The sequence below is a fragment of the Branchiostoma floridae genome, chromosome 13, assembly GCF_000003815.2.
Source record: "Branchiostoma floridae strain S238N-H82 chromosome 13, Bfl_VNyyK, whole genome shotgun sequence".
Lineage (NCBI taxonomy): Eukaryota > Metazoa > Chordata > Leptocardii > Amphioxiformes > Branchiostomatidae > Branchiostoma > Branchiostoma floridae.
The window spans coordinates 6,997,631-7,024,486 of record NC_049991.1 but is presented as its reverse complement, the minus strand read 5'-3'; the positions used below and the strand labels follow the sequence as shown (position 1 = coordinate 7,024,486).

At 38.8% G+C, this 26,856-nt stretch overlaps 2 protein-coding genes across 3 annotated transcripts in view; one reads left to right on the top strand and one right to left on the bottom strand.

Annotated features, from left to right (window-relative positions):
- LOC118428874 (coiled-coil domain-containing protein 154-like) overlaps positions 1-21,184 on the bottom strand; it is a 27,083-nt gene extending 5,899 nt beyond the window's left edge. Inside the window, exons 1-15 of one of the 2 annotated variants that reach the window (XM_035839115.1) lie at positions 21,083-21,184; positions 13,515-14,009; positions 12,738-12,930; positions 11,411-11,493; positions 11,102-11,197; positions 10,610-10,733; positions 9,989-10,090; positions 8,820-8,948; positions 8,101-8,225; positions 6,767-6,893; positions 5,124-5,264; positions 4,225-4,344; positions 3,967-4,043; positions 3,734-3,848; positions 3,379-3,465 (exon numbers count right to left, since the gene is read on the bottom strand). In XM_035839115.1, the coding sequence (XP_035695008.1) occupies positions 3,379-3,465; positions 3,734-3,848; positions 3,967-4,043; positions 4,225-4,344; positions 5,124-5,264; positions 6,767-6,893; positions 8,101-8,225; positions 8,820-8,948; positions 9,989-10,090; positions 10,610-10,733; positions 11,102-11,197; positions 11,411-11,493; positions 12,738-12,930; positions 13,515-14,009; positions 21,083-21,105 (2,037 nt within the window). In that variant the 5' untranslated portion in view covers positions 21,106-21,184. Of the gene's footprint in view, positions 1-3,378; positions 3,466-3,733; positions 3,849-3,966; positions 4,044-4,224; positions 4,345-5,123; positions 5,265-6,766; positions 6,894-8,100; positions 8,226-8,819; positions 8,949-9,988; positions 10,091-10,609; positions 10,734-11,101; positions 11,198-11,410; positions 11,494-12,737; positions 12,931-13,514; positions 14,010-14,176; positions 14,209-21,082 lie in introns of those variants that run through there. The other variant, XM_035839116.1, reaches the window with a different exon arrangement.
- Positions 21,099-26,856, top strand: LOC118428876 (spermine oxidase-like). Its single transcript, XM_035839120.1, has 5 exons — positions 21,099-21,233; positions 22,698-22,863; positions 23,345-24,300; positions 24,690-24,905; positions 26,524-26,856. The coding sequence occupies exons 2-5, from the start codon at positions 22,710-22,712 to the stop codon at positions 26,638-26,640; spliced, it is 1,443 nt and encodes a 480-aa protein (XP_035695013.1). The 5' UTR covers positions 21,099-21,233; positions 22,698-22,709; the 3' UTR covers positions 26,641-26,856.

Below are 26,856 nucleotides of genomic sequence, written 5' to 3'. Positions count from 1 at the left end.
ACTAGTAAAGTTATGGAGTACAGTTATTATGAAATGTTCGCTGTGCTTGGAGTTATTAAGGTGTAGCGACAGGGAATTTTGCAACAGAACGTTTAACAAAATCTGAACTGACTGCTTAGCTTAATGTGTTTCAAGTGTCAAATTTGGGGGATGTTGTGACTTAAAGCATCTTGCATGTCACCTTATTGGATGATTAAAGTCACTGTTTGTGGGTACACAAGCTATTAAGCGATAGTCTTAACAAAACATGGTAATGCCTTGGAAAATGTACTACAACTGAAGACTATCTGCCAGCAAACAATCCAGCATTAACAATCACTGAACAGTCAGGAGATGATAAGCTGCTAATGCCAACAATGTACTAAGTTTTTGTTACCTAATATGTCCCGGCAGCTCAACGGTGAGGCTGCTACCAGTTGAATTGCTGGTACATGTATACTTTTCAAATTGAGCTACATTAACATTAGTAACTGGGAGATTCGAGATAAATACATGGAGAAGGGAAGTACATGTGCAAGGTAGAATGGGAGTGCCATGTTTGAGGAGGTGTCTCAAACATGGACTAGCAATGTCAGCCCCTCCCTTCAAAATATACCATGCTACTGAAACAGCATGCAAGGAGACCTCCTTCCTATGTGCCACAAGACTTTTAGGGCCTGAATGAATGAATGAACAAACCTGGAATTACATGACATGTGGATTGTACTCTTTTACATTACTCATGCATGCAGTCACTGACAAAACAAGTAAAGACAGTCACTAACACATGTCCAATTTTGCATCAATTAAGCAATGTTTTGCACAACACTTTGTCTGCTGTGAGTTCAGTTTGGCTATCAATGGCCCATTAGTGGCTTGCCTAGAAAGGTTTTTGCCCCAACGTTCGGCCTAACGTACAGCCGCATGTAATCCAAAACACGAGACACTCAGTGCTTAGCAAGCGTATCCTGTAATCTCGCAGCAAACATTAGCCTAGTCTGGTTTGCAACAAAAACTCATTTAGAGCATTCACCGAGGGTTTTTTGATGTGCTGTTCCTTGACTCTATCAATCGCAACCCGTATTCACATGCCTTTATTTCAGAATGAAACTTTGCTAGTCTATGGCTGGTTAAAAAGTCAGTTATATGGCTCAGAAATTTGTCTGACTGAGTGTGTGGTATCATGGCTTCACCTGTGAAAAGATCATACTTATCGAACTCTTTTTGTATTTGTCAAGGGCAAGTCTGTTAACAGTCTATTTACTTAAAAAGGTCATACCCATACTGAAAACCAGACTGCATGCACCAGTGTAATATGACTGTCATAGATTTACATCTATGCAGGCAAACAAACCTGGGGTTGACAACATGACTGTATGTATGAAATACCTCTCGGTGGTTTGAGTTTCTATGCCATGGTGTCAAAAGTCAAATTAATACAACCAAACATGTGTGTTATCCAGCTCAAATAGCTGTGTAATATACCCCCAACAGCCATATAAGATGTGCAAAACCAACAAGAAACTGGCAAACAGGGGCTAGGAATTCCTGCCAAGATTCGGTATCGTCCCTCAAGTTTTGATAGGAGAACAAAACCAACATGCGAATCACTCCAGGTGTGATTATCCGGGGTTTGTTCATCGCTGATGGCGTGAGATAACCCTGGCTGAGAGAGGCCGCACGGAGAGGGGAACGTGCCACGAGTTAGGGGTGCCCGGGAGCCAAACAGCTCTATTCGCGTTCTCTGTTCAAACACAAACTGGCAAAACACGGAGGATCGTGAGGGAAACACTTAAGACAGAGCACACCTGCATCACCAAAGAGCTGTCTATTAACATGTAGTATACCATGTATACGTAGGCTTGATTTAGTGAGCCTTACAGAATGATAATTTGGAGCTTGATAATATCATGGCCTTTTAGGATAGCAAAACAGTGGTTAGATATACATGTAAACCAAGATACATGCAGCACAATGGTATAAAGTTACACTAAAAATGATTATAGAAGAACATATCAGATAATCTCATAATGATAATTACGGAACGATTAATACTATCAAGCACTAAAGACCCTCAAGCTGGTGGCCTTGAAAAAATTTACACTAGTATGCAAAAGAAACCTGTCTTACATGTAAGTTACAACCTTTTTTCTTCACTAGAAATATAATAAGTGAAACCTTATCATATACAGCGCAGTGCACATTGCATGTTCATGATGGTATTCAGAAACATATACATTAACCACAAGTCACACATACATTATTTTGTACATCGCATGACTTGCCTTTCGTGCAAACAAAACTGCTAATACAATCAACTGCCTTGAAATCCACTTTAATTTCTTTTCATTTCATTTACAACTTTCTTCATGGATGCAGAGACTTGGAAGTTTGCAAGGGCTAGGTCACTTATCAGAGACATGTCAAAACATTTTGGATGCCAGCCAATCTTTGCACCACAAAGAATATTGACAGATTTTAGCTCGACTCAGTGGACTTATTTGTTCACCTGTTGGCTGAACTTTGAAATGTCGCCACTGGCAAATAATCCTACATTGTGTGGAGAACACGGGAGTATTTACCTAGGATTATGAAGTTGGGGCATTATCTGTTATTTTCGAAGTCGGGAGGAGTTTGATGTGACGTAAAGAGTGCCCCCTTAATGTACCTTAAGAGCACAGTTATGTTTCTACCTTATTTGTCATTGTGAAGTCTTCAGGAATGGTGTTATAGAAAATAATTTCACACCATATCATTATACAAAATGCCCATTGTTAAATAAATATGAGCTTTAATGCCAAAATCAAATAGCAACCAACATGTATGCTGACAAATATTCAGTAATGCTTATCTCCCAAATTCAATATTGTCATAGATTGATAGAAGTGAACTTTTGTTTAGTGTGAATAAAAAAGTAAATGAACATGATTGTGCAGTTAGGTAAATGAACAAAATGGAATTTGCAGTGTTCTGGAAAGTTCATCACAATCATTTACTTACATGCAAATTGTTTGATAAATGAAAAATATTGATTGCAGAAGCATAAGTTTTTGGCAAAGCAAAATCTTGGTTTGTGTCAGTTTTTCCAGAGAAGGTGAATAAATATTTGTCAAAAACTTCACTGTCATTAGTATAGAGGAGTTTTCAACAAGATTCTAATTTTTATTATTTGGAAATTCTGAAACTCTGGGGTTCATGTACCAAGTTGAACGTTCTGTTAACTTTAAGTTCAACAAGGATGAAAAAAAAGACATGATATACTTTTAACACCCAACCAACTTGAAGGTAGATGAACATCAATGTCTGTGTGAAAAGAAATGCAAGAAAAAAAATTCAATATCCTTAGAATGTAAGTAGTATAAGAGCAATCTGCAAGGTTATGGAGATATGTTTACTTACAGTCTTGGCCTCAGATGAAACCCTGGTTCCCAAGACAGTCTTACTGGTTTGTAACATCTGCTCCAAGTTCTTTACTTGTGCAAGTCCCTGATAAAAAGACAGAAGATGCAACGTAAAACAACATCAAATTGCTTAGTTGTAAATCATTTGGATTAAAGCTCTACATATGTAAATACTATGCAGAAAAATGTCAAACAGAATGTAATATGCCATCCTTTACGGGTACATGATCATGGTATAACATTCTTGTCTTGATGTATGTGCAACTTGACTGGCAAAACAAATTAACAGCAGGTCTAAGTACTGCAATTGTAAGTTATCTGCAGTAGTTGACATTCTGAACAGTTGGTCCTACCTGAGTTAGCTGTGACTGGACTGCGTTTAATTTTGCCTCATCTCCACCCTTGGACACGTTAAGATCCTCCAGTATCCTGGTGATGTCTTCACGCACATTCTGTATGTCACGGATTCTGTATAAAAAAATCAAACAGTTAATTTGCATTCCTATGAAATAATCAACATTGCAAAAAATGTGTAATGTAATTTTAATAATAGTAAAAGCTGGTGGAATGACTCATGTTTTTGTACCTGGCTTGCATTTCCGTGTCTAGCCTTGTCTCAACCTCTGATTTCATCACTCTCTGCTGTTCCTTGATGTAGGAAACCTGCATTGGTATAAAGTTATAGCAAGAGTCACATTTATACCATAATACACATGTAAAGTTATAGCACATACAATGTACATGTGACTCTTGAGCTGCAAAGGAACTTTGATTACAGATTACCAATCCAACTTATTATAAGGTACAAGACAGTTATCATGACAATAACATTGCAACCATTTACCTCAGTTGGCAGTTTCTCTAGCATCTCCTGAATGTCCTTCATCTGTTGTTGTGTTAGGGCCTGCCACTGAGTCAATGAGTCCATGTTCTTACGCAGACTGTCCGCTTGTAGGGATTGAATCTAAAGCAAAAGAAGAAAAGAATTGTCATCTTAAAATGATAAACATCTCTTCCCTTTGCTTTTCCAAAATACATTTAAGATTAAAAATAGAAATAGACTATCAGTAAGTGCAGGTTGAATTAGATTACAAAAAAAAAATGTATTTAATACTCTTTCTTTGATAATAACATTCAAAATCAACACTTTATAGCATCTGTTATAGCCAAAGCTCAAGAAAATTTATTCTTGAACATTTTCCCATGATTTACATAAAGTTTTCCCATACAAGTGAAATGTACAAATTTTAAGTTGTCAAGAACAAATCATCATAAGACTATAAGTAGGGTCTTAAATGTTGTGTTTACCTCAGCAGCCTGCATTTGTGAGCAATTTTATGAGAAATGTGAAATTGAAAATTAGTCGGTTTACACGTTAGGCAACCAGCAAATAAAAAGAAAACACTGCACCACATCAAGACTGTATAACATCAGCCATATTGAAAATTCAATTCATCATTTATGGTATATGTAAGTACAGTACACATTTAATAAAAACAACAACAACAAGAAAAACAACAAGGCACATCACCTTCTCCCTTGCTTCCCTTTGTTGTTTTTGGGCATTTTGTAATGCCTTAGCAGCATGAGTGTTGAGACAGTAGTTAACTACTAGCAACCATTTCATGTAACATGATGACTACACTATTGTAATATACACAAACAATAGTACCCACATCAAGTGAATATGAGGAGAAAACAGAGTTGATTGTTGGTAATAAAGTGATAATTTGCATGTCTTACCTCCCCTAACTTGGCTTCAAAGGCTTCTTCCTGGTGTGAGACTCTTGCGTTGAGGCCCATGATCCGAGCATCCAGGTCTGCCAGGCCCCTGGTACTGGACTGTCTGCTTTCATCCATGATGTTTCTCATGTCTTGTAGTGTCTGTGTGTTGGTAGACAATATTTCCATGATAGAATGAATCATATTGAGGAGATGTGTTCTGAAAAACAGTAACACTGAAGCTGCTGTTGTTCCAAACGTCTGGTTATGTAGCAGGAAAGTAAAATCACACATGCTGGCTTGTGATGGGGCAGAGAGAGAGTTTGAAATACATTGTACATACACAAACACATACATGCTTTTTATAAAAACAATGTACAGTAAAGGCCACAAAATAGGCCTCACAACTTTCAAGTCCTTGACTGAATGTATAAAACTTTGTGGTGTGTCCTGCACAACATTGTGGTAATTTTTGTCCTGCGACGCGAAAACGTTCGATACGGGTGTTCCGGACCGACCCATACGCTTCCATATCGCACAGGTTCGAAAAGCGTATCAGGCTCTCTTCAAGTGAATCGAACCATTTCGAACGGGCCGAATACGGCACGGTTGGCAATTCGAATACCCGATTCGGACGTTGGAACATTGCTGTTGCAACACATTTTGTTCGAGGGCACCAAATTTGTTCAACTTCTGGCGCATTTCGCTGGTCCCAGCCCTCCCGCGGGTCGGGCTGATACCTTGGGTGATACGGAATACACCGTGTTGTATTCTATATTTACAAAGGGTCCATTTTACCTGTCAGTATATACTGTCAGTGCCGGCAAAACTGAATACTGTGTACTGTTTTTTCTTGTTTCTTGTTCAATTTGGACTTCGACTACATAGTAAAAGTGTTCGATATGAAAAAAAGATCTGAAATCAATTTTCGTCTACAATAAAATGCAATCTGAAAAGAGTACAAACATTAACTGTGCATTTAATTCAAACTTGCAAAACTGCATGCAAAAGTATGTGCAGGACAATACAAAGATAAGATGATTAGGAATGGTGCATATCTTTGAGCAAATGATACATTGCAAAATGTACAATGTATCTTGCATGGTCTGATGTGCCTGGAATGGAATAATTAAGGTGCAAAAGAGTCAACTTTTCAAAATAACTGAACCTCAGGATCCTCTGAATCAACCCCAGTTTCCTCAGTAATATTAATTTCAGGTTCCTCTGTGTCAACAATGTCAGCTTCCTCTGTGTCCTGTACACTTTCAATGGCCTGCATATCACCAGTGTTAGGATCGGGCTGGTAACAGATGTAAGTTACTTTATATGGTGGCAATCATTGTGTCATAAAACTACATTGTATACTACATTCTTGGCATTTGCAATAAAAATTTCATAGTTGACAGAAATAAACCATTAGGCTTTTAATGCAGGAAAACAGAAAAAAAATTGAAATACAAATTCACAACCACATGCCACACTTGGATATGAACACTTGGACGAACAAGATTTATTTCATTCTTACATTTCATGCTTTAAGTGAAGTACTAGAGCACTTTATATAGTGTCATATATAATTTCAACAAAATATGTCTAGCATACCATAGTCGTGATTATCTACTGAGGCAATATAATTTTTTATGACATGTATTTCCTGTCCCTACCTTGGCATGTACATCCGCCATCTGGGTCCTGACCCCGCCCACAGCCTGCTGGAGGGTGGAGACAGCCACGCCCAGTTTCTCCTGGAGGTCATCGATCTTGTTGCTTAAAGCCTGGTCTTGGCTTTGCCTGAAGAAAAATAATTGCCAAATCAATTACAAAATGTCATGATTCTCTTCATATGTCCAGCTTACAGCTGTTTGTCAACGTTTGGGAAAAATATATGTCTGCATAGAGTCCATTTGATTTTCCACAAAACAGTTGATCAATTACCTCTAGGATACCATCTACATTTCACTCAAGTCAGTCATGTTATGATTTGCTTCAAAAAAGGCAGCTGTCCATGTAAAAACATCTCTCTGTTTGGCTTTGTGAACGAAAATCATCTCATACACAATTGAGTGGGAAATAACACATTGTATTTAGCTATCTTGCAAAGGTGCATTATGATGTAACAAAATAAAGCTCAGAATATAAAAGACATCTTGTGCTTTAGGATCATGTTTGGAAGCAGTATGCCATCTGCTGAAGACAACAAGTACTGCAGGGGCAGCAGCAAACACAAATTTGTGGCTTAGGCGTGCCACCTATCAGTTATAACGATTACTGCAGTTAGTTGCCCTGGTTATACTGAAAGCTGGCGACATAACAGACCTCCTTCTTCCAGTAAGTTTGCATTGTCAATCTTTGTTGCGTAGCGAAACCCAAGTATCCCTTTACGTAAATACAGTATGTATAACGCTTGTCTAAGGGTGGTTTACATTAGTCATGAACCAGTCTTACCCTCTACAAGGGCCCTTGTATGGTTTACAACTAATACAAGTCATGTATTTCCAGAGGGGGAGGGGCAAAACTAAAATGGTAAATGGTGGCAGGATTGACAAGTTTTCATGACAATGGAAACAATATTTTTAACAAAGCAGCGTGGACTGTTCTTTTCTTAAATTAATGATCCAGCAGATTAAGGCCCAATCTATACTAGACAAAATTTTCCCGACATCTGTGGACATGTCTGTAGGAGGCAGGACACCCGTGGCACTTGGATTGCAGTCATAACACATCACACGATTTTCAAAATTGCGCCAGTCAGTCAGAATTTCTGCTCATGATAGATCAGATGATGTTCTCTATGTATCTCACTAGCGTGTTTTTAAACATGAGAATATCAGGAATGGCACTGGATTGACGGCGATATCTGCAGTTCCATCTAAACAAGGAAAAAAGCTGTCGACGTCTAGATTGTACCTAAAAGCACTCTCCCAAGAACAAGTCAGGCTTCATTGTTGAGGACAAAAGTTTTCTCTAATATATATTCTATAACTGGTTGTTTTCTAACCTTGTCTGAATCTCAGCTTTTAGGACCTTCTCCAGCTGTCTCTTGGCTTCTACAGCTTGCTTCTCCAACACTGACACAGACTCACTCAGTGTCTGGAAGTTCTCTGCAGTTTTGGACTTATGTACCTGTATTGTGGACACATGATACAATGTACATTTCGTAGCACACACAGAAATTCTTACCCACAGTTTTTGTGCAGTTTGATTATTACATGTATCTATTTAATAATATTTAGATCACAATTGTGAAAGAGTCCGCATAATAAGTGACTATGACTTTTTCTACAGGTTTATATCACTAAGAAAATAGACTGTAAGATTTGATCTACATGTACTTTTATTGGTCGAGTCTTAAATGTAATCTGGCTTTATTATCATCCTAGAAGACATTCCTAACCAAAGCTCAAGGTTATCATTTACACCTGAGTTGTGCATTTAGGATATACATATACATGTAAGTGTAAAGTCCCTTTCCTAAGGGCACAACAGGGCACAAGAGCCTACTAGGGATGTAAAACCAGAACTTTTTGATTCTAAGTAAAGTCAACAACCCTAACCTCCAGACTGACTTCTGAAATCTTTCAACCTTTCACACATTTATTCGTTCATGGTCAGTGCCTGAGTGTACACTGTACATGAAATCAGAAAGACATCAGATCTGTATTTTCATAGTGGCTTGCAACTGAATGGCTGCATTCAAGAGTGACTAGAAGAGAATACCTTGACGATATCCCTGAGAGCAAAAAACTCCTGCTCGTTCATTTGCTGTAGTGCGCCCCACCGTTTTTCATTCTCCTCCCTGATGGTACGTTCATGTCCTATCCTTGCAGCTTCCTCACCTCGAAGGACCTGGTGCCATGTCAAACAAAAAAATCAAGTTATCAACCTACTACAAGCATTGACACTATACAGGGTAATGATTTTCTACACAGTCATTTATTGCTTGGAAAATTGTGATCAAGTTAAAGATTAGTCTTAATGCTTCTTGAAGCAAACTCTTAACATACATGTTGTATCTTCAGGTAATTTGGTTTATTGACACAGACATACAGTGTACATGTACAATGTATTAGCAACAAAATGTATTAAATTTACATGTCCATGGGTAACTGCATAATATATGGTATAGTAAATTTTTACTGTTTCTGTTGCATTATGAGTAAATGTCCTTCTCTTAATATAAGGCTGACAGCATCTATAGAAAAACAAAATTTATATTCATTTGATAAAACATGAAATCAGTGCCATCGCCAACTTTGTTTTGCGCATTCTTTAGCAATTGGGAACCAATTTTGTTGGTTTTAAAAAATTGTTAAATCTTTTATCTCATTGAAAGCTAAGTGAGATACATTTTCATTGCTATCATGTCATGAGGATTTTTTGGGGAAAGATGGGGTGAAATTCCCTTCCGTCCCAACAAGGGACAAGCATTAATTTCTGTCTTGGGATGAAGGGAAATGACCTGGAGGTAGCCCTGCATGAATGAACATGAGAGATTTTTCAAAACCATCCATCACTTTGTGAGATGTTGAGAAAAAGTTGGTGACCACAATTGAAAAGACGGGATGTCATTCAATGTCCATTACTTCCAGACATGTGCATCAGAATAGGTCACACATCATAAGTGAAAAGATCATTCACCCATTCATAATGAAAACTTATACACCATTGAAACCGAGAGATTGGTTTTTCAGATTCATGAATTAATAAATACAAGTGACTGAACCATATTAAGTCAGTTGAAAAGAGGTGTGGAAGTGAAGGACATCATACTTTACAGAACAAAGGTAAATGGCAAGGTCAAAGCAATTATTAGGATAAATATGGCTCAACTGACCTCCAAAGGGACAATAAAAAGACTGTTAACATGTAGTTATGTACTAGAGTACCTTTTCAACATTATGGAACTTTTGTTGTGCCTCCTCCCTGAGTCGAATCTCCTTCTGTAGTATTTTTTTACTGACTTCCTCAGCTATCTCACTCAGCTTACCCTGGAAAAAGAGAATTGTGGATGAGAAGGACTTATAATCAAGTTTTTCAATTAAATTTCCTTGAGTCATGAAATTTACAGGGAAATGCGTGTCACTTTTAAATAATGATTACTGATTCGACTTGCCCTGAATTCTTTTTTAACTGACAATCTTTAAATGAAATCTTCATTCAACATTATCACTTTCCAGACGTGGTACTCTATATGATACACATCTTCTGGGACAGTTACACTAAAAAGTAAAAAAGGTTGCAATTGTCTAAATAAACAGAAGATTAAAATTCTCCTAGGAAAAGATTTAAACTTTGCTGAGAATTCACACTTTAAATCAATATTCTCTAAATTTTCTAGGATAGCTGAATGAAAAGAAGCCTGCATTAAAATTTTCTTTTCAAGCTGGTCATAAATACACATTCAAAGAATCTTCACACAATGAGTTTCTTTTTGCTATACCTACATTGTACTACATGACATTGTATGCTTTTGACAAGTTTCTTTAAGTTAGGGAAAACCCACAAACCTGTAGTCTGACCCTCTCATTCTCAGCAGCCTGTTCCCTCTCTTTCTGCAGAATATCCACAGTGTGTAGGTCACCTTCCCTCTTCTGTTCAAGGTTAGACAAGGTGGACTGCATCTCTGCTATTCTGCAGTGAGAAAAACAAAATGAATTTCAAAACTGTAGAAAGCTACACCAAAGTTATGGGTAGAAAGACAAGTCTTTGACCCTTAGAATTATTTTATAGAAGACGTACAGTGTATTTTGTATTCCTATAAACTAATAACTGCCAACCTAGATCATTGAAACTTCCATTTGAAAAGCTTGCGGGGACACAATGTACATGCATGGAACAACCAAATATCACTTCAAAGTGTTGACATCTGGTCTGGAAGGGTTTTTCATGAATACCCGACCATAACACATGTCATGTACACCTTGACCCAGTGTATTTTGATATAACTGTAGTTTCGTCTAGAAGGATTTGCAAAAATGTCTGAAACACCAGAATCATACTTTGATTCCATGTGCTGTTCCAGTTGTCTCCTAGACATCTCCTCCTGACTCTGCCTGTTCCTCAGCTCCAGTACAACATCCCTCACCTCTCCCAACCTGCAATCATACAATATATCATGTGTTGTGACTGTAACGATGTACAGTGTGGTCATCTTTTTTTTGTCTCAGCCAAATTTAAAAAAATGTTCCAGTTATACTGGGAAATAATTTTCAAGTATAAGCACCACATTTTAACATGTACAAAAAAAAATGTATATATGTGTACAAGTACAAATATGATTTATGAAACCAATAAAGTAATCTACAAACCTCCCATCAAACTGCATTCTGAGTTGACTTGAGGACACTTCGGTGTGCTGCTGCATCTCACTCTGTTTTCTGATGGTGTCAATCTGAATGAGTGGAGGGAGGCGATTAATATCTAACGTGCATTGTACATTTTGTACATGCACTGGTATTGTCTGCCTAGTGTCATATTTTTGCCTGTTTATTAGATAATTACATAAACTCCATCTCCATGCATTTAACAGTTGACTGTCATTTAAGTCACTGGCAAAACCCTACAACTTAGTCAAGTGATTCAGATTATTGATGAACGGGCTATTGGTCCTGTTAGTTAAGTAGAAAAACACATTTGAAAGTAAAACACTTTACCATTTACAGGTTATAACTGCTAACTCAATACACAGTGTTTATTCCCAAAGAGGAATCTTAATGAATGAATGAATTGTTATGGCTATGATTTTGTACTACTCTCAAATATTTAACGATATGAATTTATACCACTAGCACAATTTTGTACCTACATGTACCTACAAGAGGTTGAGAGCATAATGCTTAAATTATTTTTTTTCAACTAAAATTCTATCATTTAACTTAGAAGTGAAAAGAGTCTGTCATGCCTGTTTGTTGAAACTGACAAAAACTAATGACAAAAGTCAAAATAATCCTCAACTTATTATCATATAATATAACAGTTAAAAACTAATAGCAAAGATCTTAAAGTTAAAAACTAACAGCAGAGATTTTAAAGGCTGAGAAAGTAGAAAAAACACAAAGTTTCTACTGACACCAAAGTAAGGTTGTACCTACCCACTATAAACACACAAGTGTCCACAGGTGCACACAAAAAGTAAGGAGAAAGAAATGATATGAATATAGTGGACAACACAGTCACATATATGATAAATACTGCTCTCGAAATCTAACAAAGTGTTGAAAATGTGCAAAAATTCTGAAACATTGGTGTTAGCAGGACAAAGATGTGATTTTTATTAGTAGAAAGAACTCAAGTGACAGAATTGACAGTAGAAACATGTTACACCTTAAAGTTGACAACTATTCTATTTCTGAAACATATTTTCTTAAAACACAGACATCCAACTTTTGGTAATAGAAGAAATGCTATCAATCTTTTTTTTATTTTTAAAGTAAAGTCATATCTTCTCCTTTCTAACTGTCCTTGATGGCCAATGGCAAACATGAATCTATGCTGAACGGTTGGTGTAATGGTTCAATAACGGCCAATTTGAAACAATAATTCACATAAAAAATCTAACTTTACCATCATGGTAACCGATATATGCGTGAAAAGAAAAAGAGACAGTAAAAATTGTTATAGATAATAATCTCATACAGCTTGTCTGCTGTCCTCTTCCAACCGCCGCGATCTCTGCTTGACGTCGTCTGCCACTTGCTTTATGTCGGCCCCCTGCCCGTCTAGCTTTGCCTTCATCTGTCGAACCTCGTCAATCAGACTCATGGTGGCTCGCTCCAGCTGCTCCCGCGCATGTTTGGACTGGTCAAGATCATGTCTTAGTTCAGAAATCCTGTTGAGTAAACAAGTAAAAGGATTAAGAAAAGCCTTCAAATATATTATGTCATGTATGACTTTTTGAGATGCCATCACACTACTGAATAATTTTCTTTAGTACAAGTATTGACAGAGGTAAAGTAAATTTAGTCAGTCCGTCATTGGTATATGTAAATATATGGACTAACCAACAGCTCTGTTTCATTCTAACTACAAATATGTAACACGTACCAACATACAAAAATGTAAAAAAAAAAAAATGCTGGGTAAAGGAAACTCCAATGACTTGATGAAAAATCTAACAATATTCTGCGACATGAAAGTTTGACTTTCTGTTGCTTCGAGTCCCATAACCACAGTACAGTACAATTACCCCAAAACCTACTTTACTATGATTATGAACTGTCCCTGATACTGAACACTATCCACACATAACATGACCTGTCCCTGGTACTGAACACTATCCATACAAATATGACCTGTCCCTGGTACTGAACACTATCCAATCATACAAATATGACCTGTCCCTGGTACTGAACACTATTGAACACATTTAGCAGGCCAATGTTACACTACGTACAGCTCAAAAATTACCGTTACCTTGTACTCTGTGTATCTCTTCTTCCCATAAGCTCCTGTTGGCTGCTGATTACTGCTTTTTCCACCTGTTTGGTATGACCAACCAGTGCCGACACTGCTTCTCTCTCCTCTACAACAGATTCTTCAGCTCTCTTCAGCCTGGTGGCAAGTTGTGATATCAAGTCATTGCTCGACCTCAAGTTGTCAATAACCTGTTGCCTGGCCTTTCTTTCCTCGGAGATGATTTGGTCCTGTCTTCTGTTCGAAGCCTTCAGCTCTCCTTGGAGTCGGACTACTTCTTCTAAGAGAGCCCGGTTGGACTGTTCGATTATGGATATACGGTCTACGCCTTTTCCGGTTGAACCCATGCTGCTGCTTTCTCCATACCCAGTGTCTATTAGAGGAGACAATTGCTTCCCCCGAGTTACGGGGACTACTTGGTTGTGAGAAGTTGCCTGTGGTGAATCTGAACCAATCCCGGGGAGGATCCCCACCCTCGTGTGGAAGGGCGCAGCTCTAGAAAACACACAACAAAAAAACAGGTTAAACTAAGTCTCAAATAGTTTGGCTTATCAACATACTGGATCATGTCTTTAACTTGAGACTGAAAACTGAACACCTGATATCACTACACTGTAAAGAAAAACCATATCATAATCGACATACAAATTACAACACCTTACCTACGGCTAGATCGCATCACGTCTGTTGTCTATCTGTCCATAGTAACAAATACATGTAAACTTCAATGATACGCGTCATCTTCAATGTTAAGTCTTGATACACTAAGAATAACATAGGGTACACTGAGTCAAGAAAAACTTTCTTATCTCCTGTATTCAAAAATAAGTAACACAGATACTACCCCAATTTCATATTTCTTTGTGGCTACAATGCCCTATTTTCTTTCCAAAAGAAAAGCTTGTTCGCTTTTCATTTTATTTGGGTTTTGTAAAAGTGGGGCAGGATGAACATCACCTTAGAAAAACAGTGGTTTGATCCACCCATAAAAGGCCTGTACATGTATGTTCTTTGTATACCTGTAGCTATAGTCACAAAGTGACTTCTGAATAATTAATGACATTTTTCCAGCTTAGGACATTGTGACAGAGGTCTTCCAGGTTCTTCAAGGTAAAGGTTTCGTGATATCATCCAATTCAACATCCACACCAAGCAACATAATCACTAGTGCCTATGTCAAATTACCCAGGATTGTGATGACAACGATAGGTATAAGCAAATAATAGTTACATACTAGTTATTTCTAAATAAAAAAAAATTGTCAATTTTCATCCTTTCATATTTTTTTGCATGTCTATCGTTGTAATAGGAAGACAGGTCAATGAGGTCATCAACTATACTATAGGACTACTGGAAAATGATGATTTATGGGAGCCACTGGTTATTTATACACTGGAAGTAGTCATTTCAATAATCATGTAAAACATGTTAAGGGTTCATTCTAATGTGGCTTGGCTACTAACTTATCTTTTCGGCATTAGCACACTGGGTTAATATTCCCTCTAAACGTCCGTGTTAGGTTCTTTTACAACAGGTGTTTGACACTCAAGACTAACACCTAAAGCTCCCTCAAAATCCAAAGAATAACACTGATGAGCTGCCAGCTGAAACTGTACACAGGGTTAAGCTTAAGGATAAGAGACCATTAAGTCAAGTGTTCAAGTGTATTAACTGGTGTCAACATTTTTGCTTTCTAATCAGGTGGTTACAGTAAAAAGGACTTTCTCAAATTAGGTTCCAGTACCTCCCCAGCTATCATCTACTGACATTCTTCTACTAGTATAGTACCTGCATTCAATAAGAATCCATATACAACACAAGGAATGATAGACTAATCTCAAGAGAAAACTCCGTGGTTGAAGGTATGCAACTTTGATAAGTTTTTTTCTTCTTTATACTCTGACATTTGAGGTGCATGCTTCCAGATTGAAATACGTCATACTAAGAGTAAGAGTAAGACAATTTCAACAGATTGACAAAGTATGGAATGTTGTGGCCGATGAACTGCTATTTATAAGCGGATTCTTTATAATTGGATTGATATAGGACATTACACTTCTGACACATGTATGCACATATAGATATGGAAGATGTGACAACTGAACAATTGAACATTAAAAGACCAACACCCATTGTTAAATGGAATGATTATGTTATCTTCTTGTGGATAAAGCATTAGGTTCCAAATCAATGATTATGATAACCTCATACCATGAATTATGAAAGAGTCATAAATAATAGATGATGTGACATTCGTGCAGACATGGATGATGGAGTATGCAACAACTTAAGAATACAGAAGTATCTTTCTCAACATTCTTTAAAGTAAACTATCAATGTGATTGTGCTTTGGTCTGGCTTATAGCGCTGTATTCAAATGACTCTAATCTTAATAAGGATATGGAATGCAAGATAAAAGTACATTTTTCTTTATTGTTATCACACGGGCTGTTTCAAAATAAACGGCGTACGTATGGAATGACAGCTTGCACTAGTTGGTTAGTTTTAACTGTTAGTACTAGTATAAAATCTTCTCTAGCAATAAAAATGACTGCTTTATATACCTTTGTTATATTTGGCATAAAGAATCTTTGAAATATTTTTTCTTCATTCTTTCAAATACTGTAAATACATTTAATTTCGCGGGGATTTAATTTCGCGGGGATTTAATTTCGCGGTAGCAGTACTGTAAAAAGGACTTTTCGCAGTGGTTTTCAGTTTGTGGTAGCACCATGCACTGTAGTCTCTTAGTCTTACTGCCATGGAAAAATGTTTGTGGTTGTTTTCAAGTTCGCAGTCAAGTGGCTGCCACAAAAAATCGCGAATATTAAACCACCGCGAAGGTTTCTGCATTTACAGTTACTGTAATATCTACATTGTAAGTATGGGATGATATACTATTATCATCATCATCATGGCTCTTTCCCCGTAGTCAAGGATGTGAGGGAAGTTCTGGAAGGTCTGCAGGCCCTCATGTGGCTGAACAATCCTACTCGCATCTTCAACCTGCACACTCTATTCTATTACACTGCTGGCAGGTGAACTGGGCCGAGGACATTGATAATATTATATACCATAGACACAGATATAGATACAGTCAAACCTGTATTAGCGGCCACCTTTGCATACCGGCCACCTGGCCATAGTGGCCACTTTTTGTCGGTCCCTTGGATTTGTAATGATTAAGAAATAGGCTTAGCGGCCACCCGTCCAACGCGGCCACGGCCACACGATTCCAGTCACGTAGATACAGAAACACTGCCGATTACGGCCACGACGGACGGCTGATCTACAGTCCGGCACGCATTCGGCCATACAGCAGCCGTATCGTCACCCAACGCCGGATTTAAAACTTCTTTATTTTCAAAACAAAACTAACTGCCCGCCAACAAACGAGGTCATATAAGGTCAACAGACGATACCACTATTACGGAGGTAAATTGTGGTAAAGTTGAGTTCTGATACACTATCGCTGAGGTTAATCTACATTACAAAAACATTCTAAATAAGTTGTTGCACAGGTAAAAAGATATGAACTTCAGACTATGGTGGATTTTATTCTTACATTTATTAAGAAATTTAAAATGACATGCTTTTCTGGTCAGTACCACATTAGCATAATGGAGAAATCTGACGTGTGGGAACATATGGACGGCGAAGTATCAAAGGATCCAAGCCGAAGGATCAAAGAAATATGACGATACCGGTCTATTCAGACAATATAAACTGTAGAACATTGAAAACTTTTATATAGCTTTTGTTTTCTTAATACACATAGTGTAACAATCATTGCAGTACATGTAGAATGCTGTATTGTGTGAATTAAGATCGAGGGGTACTAAAACCATATGTAACTTATTGCTTGTGGTCAATAATCAGCATTTTCTCTATAGCGGCCACCTCTCTAAAGTAGCCAATTTTGACCAGTCCCCTGAGTGGCCGCTGTAGACAGGGTTGACTGTATGTGTAGACCTAATAATAAAAAGATATCTCAGTTTAGCACTCTTTTATTTTAATGAATGGGGATACACCCCTATAGGGTGGGCTCAAGTTTAACTTAAATGGCAACATCAGCATGAATCATTGAATGTAATAAGTAAGCAACAGTAACACTTAATCTGGCTTAAATCCGTCTCTAAGGCCAACAGCAAAGAACTTAAATCAAATTCTGTCAGAGGAAAATTTCATTAAGGGGCATACAAAGAACTGTGACTGCTACACAACAATTTCTTTGAAGAAATGTTTTGGTTAGGGACCATTCGTCACAAAAACAAATTGTGTTTTGTTCACCTTGTCACTGACGTCTGGACCTAATCCTCCAAAATACATGATACTCTTCAAGTTCTTCATGTTTGCATTAGTATAATCAGAATATAGCAACAACCAAGGACCAAATGCATGTCCAGGACAAAAGATACAAAACACAGTGGTTCTGCTGCAGTGCCAAAAACAGTAGCAAAGGGTCCAAAATGACTGTTTTGTCTGAGGAAATAACATACTTACACAAATGTAACATAACACCTGGGCCTGGACATACAATTTTTTTGTTAGGCAGCCTGATACTGTAAATGCATTTAATTCTAAGCTCCTGGGGATTTAATTTTGCGGTAGCAGAAAAGGGACATTTCGCGGTGGTTTGAAGTTCCCAGTAGCACCATTGCACTGTAGTCTCTTACTGCCATGGAAAAACGTTTGCAGTAGTTTTTAATTTCGCGGTGAAGCCGCCACCACGAAAACCACAAACATAAAAGAGGGTCTGCATGCCTTTTTCCGTTAAGCGTTACGAGCCATCTTATTCTTAATTCACCGTTAATCGTTACCGACCCTCTCTAATTTAACGTTAATCGTTATCGGTATATTCTTCGTGAAGCGTTATTGGTCGTTTTAATTCAACGTTAACCATTATTTGTTATCCCGAATTCACGTTAAGCGTTACCAAGAAATTCTTCGTAACCCGTTATACACACGAAGTCAAATTCCAGATAGAACCCCGGAAAATGCAGGAAATGGCGTTTCAATCAAAGGGTCTAGATTTCAAAATTTTCTCCGAGCCTCCCGGCCTTCGGCTCTGGACAGGGTAAAATATGTTGCGGAAGCGTCGTCCTCAATAACTTTATCACTCATACAGATTTCAGTGTAAACTTAGCTTAGTTTCGGGCAAAAAGTACTCCTAGAAGTAGAATGCAGAAAATGAGGTTTCTCCGGACCTTCCTTGCGACGGCTGGCGCCTTTGGCGCTCACGATGACATGGTAAAAATATGTTAGGGGCGTTGGTAGGCACAAAAAACTTTTGTCTCTAATAAAATGTCATTTAATTTAGCTTCGTCTTACAGCAAAATGTGTCCTTCAAAATACAGTAAATGACGTTTCAGACGGTCCAGATTTTAATTTTCCCGGACTTATATTGCAACGTCTCGTGCCTTCTGAACTCGAAATGGTAAAATATGTCGGGGGCTCTGGGGGTTGAGGCCAAAGCTATAATCATTGTGTAATTCGATGAAAATGTCAAAATCAACCTAGCTTAGTCAGTCGGCAAAATTTGCCGAAAATGCAGGAAACAGCATTTAAGAGGGTCTTGATTTTGAAATTTTCCCGGGGGAGCATACCCCCCTGGGATGCGTCGCGCCTTCGGCGCTCCATGTGCTGAAACAATAGTTCAATCCCCCCATAAGAAATTTGCTGTCACCGTCTCTGTGGCGGGCCGGGAACTCTGCCTCCGTCAATTTACAGATGTCATGGACAATGTCGCTGTCATTCCTCCGGGTTCTGGGCACCTTTTGCTTTATCATTAGTCGGATATTTTCCCCCATTGATATAACTACTCTAGCGTTGTATAAATAGGAATGCACGTCAATGTTACTTTCAACGGTGTTATGTTTTGTAACTCCTTCTGAATTTACCGTTAAGCGTTACCGGGCCTCCTGAATTTACCGTTAACCGTTACCGGGCCTCCTGAATTCACCGTTAAGCGTTACCAAGACCCCCCATGCAGACCCTCATAAAACCACCGCGAAAGTTTCTGCATACAGTAAAGAAAATAAAATCAGAATTCAGATGGCAACGATGTAATAAAATCCATAACAGATGAATTAATCAAAATACTAAGTACTTATAAAACTGCACCTCAAACCTCACAGTAAATGCAATCATAACATTTGACACAGAATTGAAGATTAAGGGCAATAGCAAATCCAATGTCTCGGGAAATTGACAGGATACTTTTGTTGCTGGGTGAAACTGCACACAACTATACTAGTAGCATTAACCACATATTTGAACAATTAACAGGTATCCATGAACATTGTACCTTAAGTACATGCTTCCACTTTATCACCAAGCAACGCATGATGCATATTACACTATATTTTAACGATAATCAATACAACAAACATTAAGACAATACAAAAACGGTAGCACGAAAATTCCTTATCGTCCACAGTAACCTATACATAAGTGCAAATAGCAGTTAGTAATAGTATATCCCTTGGTGACCAAGGCACGGCCCAGATAACCACCTTATATTTTGTTTGCCAAGTAAAGCCTTCGCTGTTCCGGACAATATTGGTCGAAACCGAGTTTGCAAGCAGAACAGTTTATATCACATTACTGAAAACATTCCTTTATACCAAAACCTGACATTTTTCTGATGGTTTCACACTCTTAAACACTTTTGTACAGAGCTATGCACCTTCAAAAGCGTAGTACAGATATTATCTATCATTTTGGACGATTTGTGGCATTCATGAAAGCCACTTCAGGTATTATGAAAGGCCCTTTCTGTGTTCGAAAGTCGGTCTTTTGTTGGTCAGCCATGCGTTTGTTTGGCTGTGAACACACTGTCTGATGGTGTTGGTCTACAGTAGCGAGCATAACAAACACAAACACGAGCTTCAAGTACACCATGACGGGGTAAAAATGCCACCGATACAACCGAACAAATAAACTGTCTAAAAAGATGGTTGACAAACCCAGTTCCTGTGCTCAAGTTTGCTTATAACTTAAAACTGTTTGTCAGCGTGGTAAAAAGTAAACATTTAACCGTCAGTTGGAGTCATATAAACATTCCTACGCAACGCATTTCTGTCGGTAGAATGCCTTTAGAGAAAGTTTGCGGGGAAAATATTTGGCACACTTTTGGATGTTGTTGCGGGGATAGCACGGTCGATTTGGCTATCGTAACATCTGAGAGCTCGGCGAGTGGGAGGTCGCACTTTACGAATTTTTCTGACAGAATTTTTGTCAGAATTTCGCAAAATTTACCTCAAAATCTGCGAAAAACTAACCAAAGATATCAATGAGTAGTCAAAAATGTATCAAAGTGGTTGATTTTGACCAAAATTGTTGCATTATGTGGCAACTTGCTGTAGAGTATTAGTCCGTATCTATCGTCAGTTTTTTAGTGGGTCAAGTCACCCACCGAATTATTAGCATTATTTCCGTCAGAATTTCGCGAAATGTGACGAAAATTTTACGCCTGACAGGTCATAGATATTATCAAGGCGTTAGTGATGTAGTAATATGGTTCATGTTGACCCAAAAATATTGCAAAAATGCGGAAAATTCGTCACCTTTGGTCGTTCCACATCGACATCTTGGCTGTGTACGCCGGTCGTATTGACGACTGGAATCCGGCACGGCGATTGGTTCATTCCTGGTCACGTGATATTTATTAGAATAATCCAAAAAGCGCGGGGCTTTAGGAAATGTCTTTAGAAGAAGGTAAATATTAGATGAATATATGGTCTGTACTTGAAATCCAGGGCTGGGAAGATCGATACAAGTGCAAGGAGTGTACATAGCAATGGGTAAACAACGTAATCTGATACCAGCCACCTGTTAAAGCGATATTGTGGCCTTTTTTTGGTTGATTAGCCAGAGGGGGAGGGGGGCGGATAAAGTTCATGCATCTACTTTGAATTTGATATCATGCTATTGACAGGATATGCCTGTTACTAGGGCTTTTTGCACGGAATGTTCCTGGCAAAAATGTTTCTGTCACTACTGAGAGCATGTTCTGATATTGATATCAGTAAGATTTTTTTCACTATCATGATCGATCAACAGGATTTTCCTGTCAATAGGAGTCTGTTGACAAGATGTTCCTGTCAATAAAAAATTTTGGTTCTATTATGTGTGACCCCTGGGGTCTATGGCATGGGTACATAAAGTTGTAAGGGCTGGGCAGAATTTTTATTTGAGAGGCAGCCAGATAACAGAGTACCTGTGCTGTGTTGTCAAGTACTGAAGGTGTTGACTTTTAGACTGGTTTTTATTCTGAAGTTTGTGTATAAATGTGCCCCATTACGCAACTGCCATTCTAGTGTGAGCCGGCTGCAGTTATTTGACCTCAACAGACCTTCAAAGTCGGCGTGAGAAGGTGATACGCTGTCAATGCACAACACCACATTTTTTCCGCTTCGAAGCCAGTCACCCTCTGGCCATTAACTATAGAAATTCCCATAGGGCAAAAACTTGTGTTTTGCTCTTAAATTGACAGGATGTTCAGATCTTCCTGTCTAAATTATTTTTTGCACCGTGCTGTTGACAGGATGCACTAACCTTATGAGCAATAATTTTGCTTTATTTCTTTGACCTTGACTTTACTTTAATTCAAACCTACATGCTAGTAGCCTGGATTCCATACCCCAACCTCAAGATATATCTTTCGTGTTGGGGTCTGGCAACATGGCTGTAGAAAGGTTCTCGAAGGCCCGTTGATCAGTGGGAGGAGAACCTAGGATTGATGACCACTCTCACCACAGGTAGCCAGCTACAACACACCACAGTTGGTCAGCAGGCTATCACAGTAGCGAATCAGCTACGTTATGGATTCAAAAAGTCCAGTTGGGGGTCTTTAACCAATCATGGCAGGGGTGTAATTACCTCCTGCTGATCCTGTGTTGTTCTATTGGTGGGGTTTTTTGCCCACTATAAGGTGCAAAATTGAGAAGAGTTCCTATCCCATCAGCCCAGACCCCTGCACGATAGATACTTGAGATCGGGCTGGGGTTTGGTAACCAGGCTAACATGCTAGAGGTCAAGTCAATAATCATCATACCCTTTGATAAAAGTTTACATGTAAGAGTATCAAGCAATCAACTTATGTTAGTTCCTAGTGTATATTAATCATCATTTCAAGAACTAAATAGTATTCATTACTAGTACCCATTTTTGTTCCCACAGAAAAGAGTTGCCATGACAACAGGCAGACCCCAGATAGTGATAGTGGGAGCAGGTATATCAGGCCTGTCGGCTGCAGCAGAACTGAACAAGGCTGGGTTCACACATGTCACCATTCTGGAAGCAATGGACAGACCAGGGGGAAGAGTGCACACTGTTTCTGCACTGGGTAAGAACAAACATACTGGTAACCCAAGCTTGAACTTGAATTTCTTCTTCTGTGTAACATTGGTCTTGGCCACATTTCAATTATACGGTAGTTAATCAGGTCACATTTATTCTAGGCCTAGGGCAATTAATGTTGTTTTTACGATGATGACCCTTGATAAAATTAGTATTAGGATTCCTTTTTAAGATTCTGGCCTAAATGCAAATACTTTTGCAAGTACACATGTCAAACATGAGAAGAATATGTTTTAAAATATTTTATCTAGTTTTCATCATTTCGATAAAAAATACTATGTTGGATTGTCCCTTACTATCTGTCAACCCAAAGTAAGGCTAGGATTGGCAGGTTTTTGCTAAGGTCGGTCAGGTAACGTAGGATACACCTTTTTTTCCCCATCGGTTGTAGGACAGGTACATACACACATGTTTAAATGCAATAACAACAGCAAATTGACTCTATGTACAATCTTCTGTTTCTCTAGGTGTAAATAACCTTGAGTTAGGTGCAACCTGGCTTCATGGTAACAAGGACAACCCACTGTACAACCTCGCAGAGCAGAACAGACTTCTGGGGGACTCGGAGGTCAAAGTTCAACATGCAGGTGACAAGTTCTACACCGAGCAGGGTGACCAGGTTGACCCTGACTTTGTCCTCGACTTTTGGAGCAAACTTGACGACATAACGGACCAAGCATACAAGGGTGGTCCAAATGACAAATCATTCAAGAGTGTTGGCGAATTTGTTGACCACAAGTTTACTACAGAACTGCTTAGCCCAGTTGACTCTGATGGTATCAGACATTGGAAGAAATTAATGCTCGCATGGTACAAGAAGTTTGCAACAATTGACAACGGTTGTAACTCTCTGTGCGACATTTCTCTCTCAGAGATGTCAAAGTATAAGGAGTTGGAAGGGGAAGCGAATGTACCAATACCTAAAGGATATGGCGCAATTGTAGAAGTACTTGTCAGATCACACCCCTATAACAATATACAGTACAAGAAAGCAGTGAAAGTTGTGCAATGGAGCAGAAAAAGTGATGATGAGGAGTACCCTGTTTGTGTTCATTGTGAAGATGGCTCTACCTACTTTGCTAACCATGTAATCATTACTGTCTCTCTCGGGTACTTAAAACTGAACCACAGTACATTCTTTGAACCTCCTTTACCTCAGCAAAAAGTAGACGCAATCACTAGCCTCGGTTTTGGAACAGTGAACAAAATTTTTCTGAGATTCCCGAGCCCTCCGATGGAAGATTCATTTTCTTGTATCCAGCTGTTTTGGAATCAAGACAAAGAAGATGTGGAAGGACTTGAAGAACAGATGTGGTTTAAACAGATCACAGGCTTTCACATGCTGGAGGGATGTCCTGAAGTTCTGTATGCATGGATTGGTGGGAAGGCAGCTGAGTGCATGGAGTGTTTACCAGATGCTGAGGTAAATGGGTTGTTAACAGTTAGTGTCTTAAACTTTGTTTTGTGCAACTTTTGAAGGATGTTTTGCCATTATCTATATAAACTTTTAAAGCAATATAAATCATACTCTCATATTTACAGATATTAGCTGTTAATGTTATTTGAATTTTGATGCAAGTAAACCTATCATTCATTCAATTAACCATTAATTCATTCCGACAAGAAACATTTTTCTTAAATATTCTAGTACAATATAAGAATCCAGTATTGCTGTGTGTGCAGCTTTTCTACTTACTGTATGTCGCATTTTCATTTGTATAGATAAACATACTTACCATTTTTTTGGTGAGCCCTCAGGGGTGGAGCCCACTTTACCATATTTGCATCTTTGCTGCTTTTGTGTTTTGTCAGGTTGGTAAAGTGTGCACCCAAAAACTGCGACAGTTTACTGGAAGACCTGACATACCGGATGCTGTGGATGTCCTGTGCACCAGATGGTATTCTAACCCATACATCTGCGGAGCCTACACTAATGTGCCTGTTGGCTGTAGGGCCGAGGCTAGTGATGTGTTAGCTGAATCTCTACCAGGAGATGGCAACTGTCATGTAAAGGAAAAGAATCTTCAGGTACGTCCACATATTCAAAATAAGAGAAATAGATTGAACTACATCACTTCAAGTTGTTGCATCTAATATAATTGCTTTTCCAAATCTCTAAGCAGATGTTAGGATGGAAAACTGTAACATTTTCTGCCCCAATTTCTCACACATGATTATGTGGAAACATTATGAATTCCATCCCAGAATGAAGTTTAGGCATTTCTATGACCCAAGTGAGACTACAAGGCCAGTATTGTGTTCTAATCACCTCTTCTTCTTCTTCGTCGTGTCATCACTAAACTTTCCTGCTCCAATACTCAACACACTCCCTTCCTCTGTGGGTCAGAGTTTCCAGATCTTCTTTGGTGCATGGTTCGGACAGGAGGGGGCAGACAAGAAGGTGTTTCATAGTCTGCTCCTGTCCACAGTCACAGGCAGTCTGTCCATCTGGGCTAAGACCCCACTTTGCCATGAGGGTCTTGCATCTTCCTGTGCCTGTTCTAAGGCGGTTAAGACATGACCAGGTTGGCCATGCCTCCTCTGCTCCTGGAGGAAGAGATTCCTTCGGGGCGATGTTAAGGCTGTGTGGTGCAGTCTGGAGGTGGTGGGACCACATGGCCATCCTCTGAGACTCTGCACTGTTGCTGAGTGCTTCAACTGAGTGCATAAAACTACGTCTAGACTTAAGCCTCTTTGGCACGGGGGTGTACAGGTGGAGTACATGGTGTGGGTTAGTGTCTTGTTTCAGTTTTTCTCGTTGAGCTGCCACGGCTCTTCTGATGTGTGGGGGAGCAATACCACACCGCAGGTATAGGTCATCAACTCTGGTGGCACGTAGGCATCCGGAGACGGCTCTACAAGCTGAGTTCAAGGCCGTGTCCAGTTTTGCGGTGTGCGCTGACCTGCACCACACGGGAGCCGCATACTTGGCAGTAGAAAAACACAGTCCAAGAGCTGTACCTCGCACGGTACTGGCATCTGCACCCCATTTAGTGTTTGCCAGCTTCTTAAGGATGTTATTCCTGGCATTCACTTTCATTCTGGTATTCCGGATGTGGGTTTTGTACGACAGGGTCCTGTCTAAGGTGGTGCCGAGGTAAACAGGCTTGTTGGTACTAGTCAGCCACTTGCCCTGCCAGCATACCTTCAGTTGGCGGTCTGCTTCCCGGTTTTTCAGGTGAAAGATGCTAACCTGTGTTTTATCTGGGTTAGCTCGCAGGTGGTTTGCTTCGTAGTAAGGGGTGAGGCCTACTAGGGCATTAGTGAGAGTGTTCTCTACTTCCTTGAAAGTCCTACCCTGTGCACCGATGCTGAGGTCGTCAGCAAACAGGAATCTCCTGGTGTCGGGATGTCCTGGTTGGTCATTAGTGTAGATGTTGAAGATCATCTAATATATATTCTGTGGTCTATTATACAAAAGCACTGTCTTAAAGGGAAATTGAATGTGATTTCAAACCAATTAACTTCAATGACAAGGAATTACAGGTAATATACATAGCATATACATGTTTAGCTCACTTTGACAAGTACCAAGTTAACACAGATCATACATTAACTTTCCAGTTGAAATTTATTATACTTGTGTGCACACTGTATATGATTGACAAAATGTGCAATTCAGTATCTTTTTCTTTCTGTCTTGAAGGTACTGTTTGCTGGAGAGGCCACGATAACACCCTACATCACTACTACACATGGGGCATTCGTCTCTGGGAAAAGAGAGGCTTCTAGACTTATTAACTTGTATAAATGTAAAAACTAATGGAACAGAAAATACTGCAAACCATGATGTACAGTTTTGTAATGAATCTATAATTTATTATACATATTCATGCAAAATAAAGAAGGAGAAGAATGTAATAGATTTCAGTTGTATAGTAGAGATTGTTTATATTGATAACTTGAGTAAGAGTCCATTCCAAGAAAAGATTTTGGATAAATGTATTGCTACTCTTTATAACATAGATAAGTATTTTAT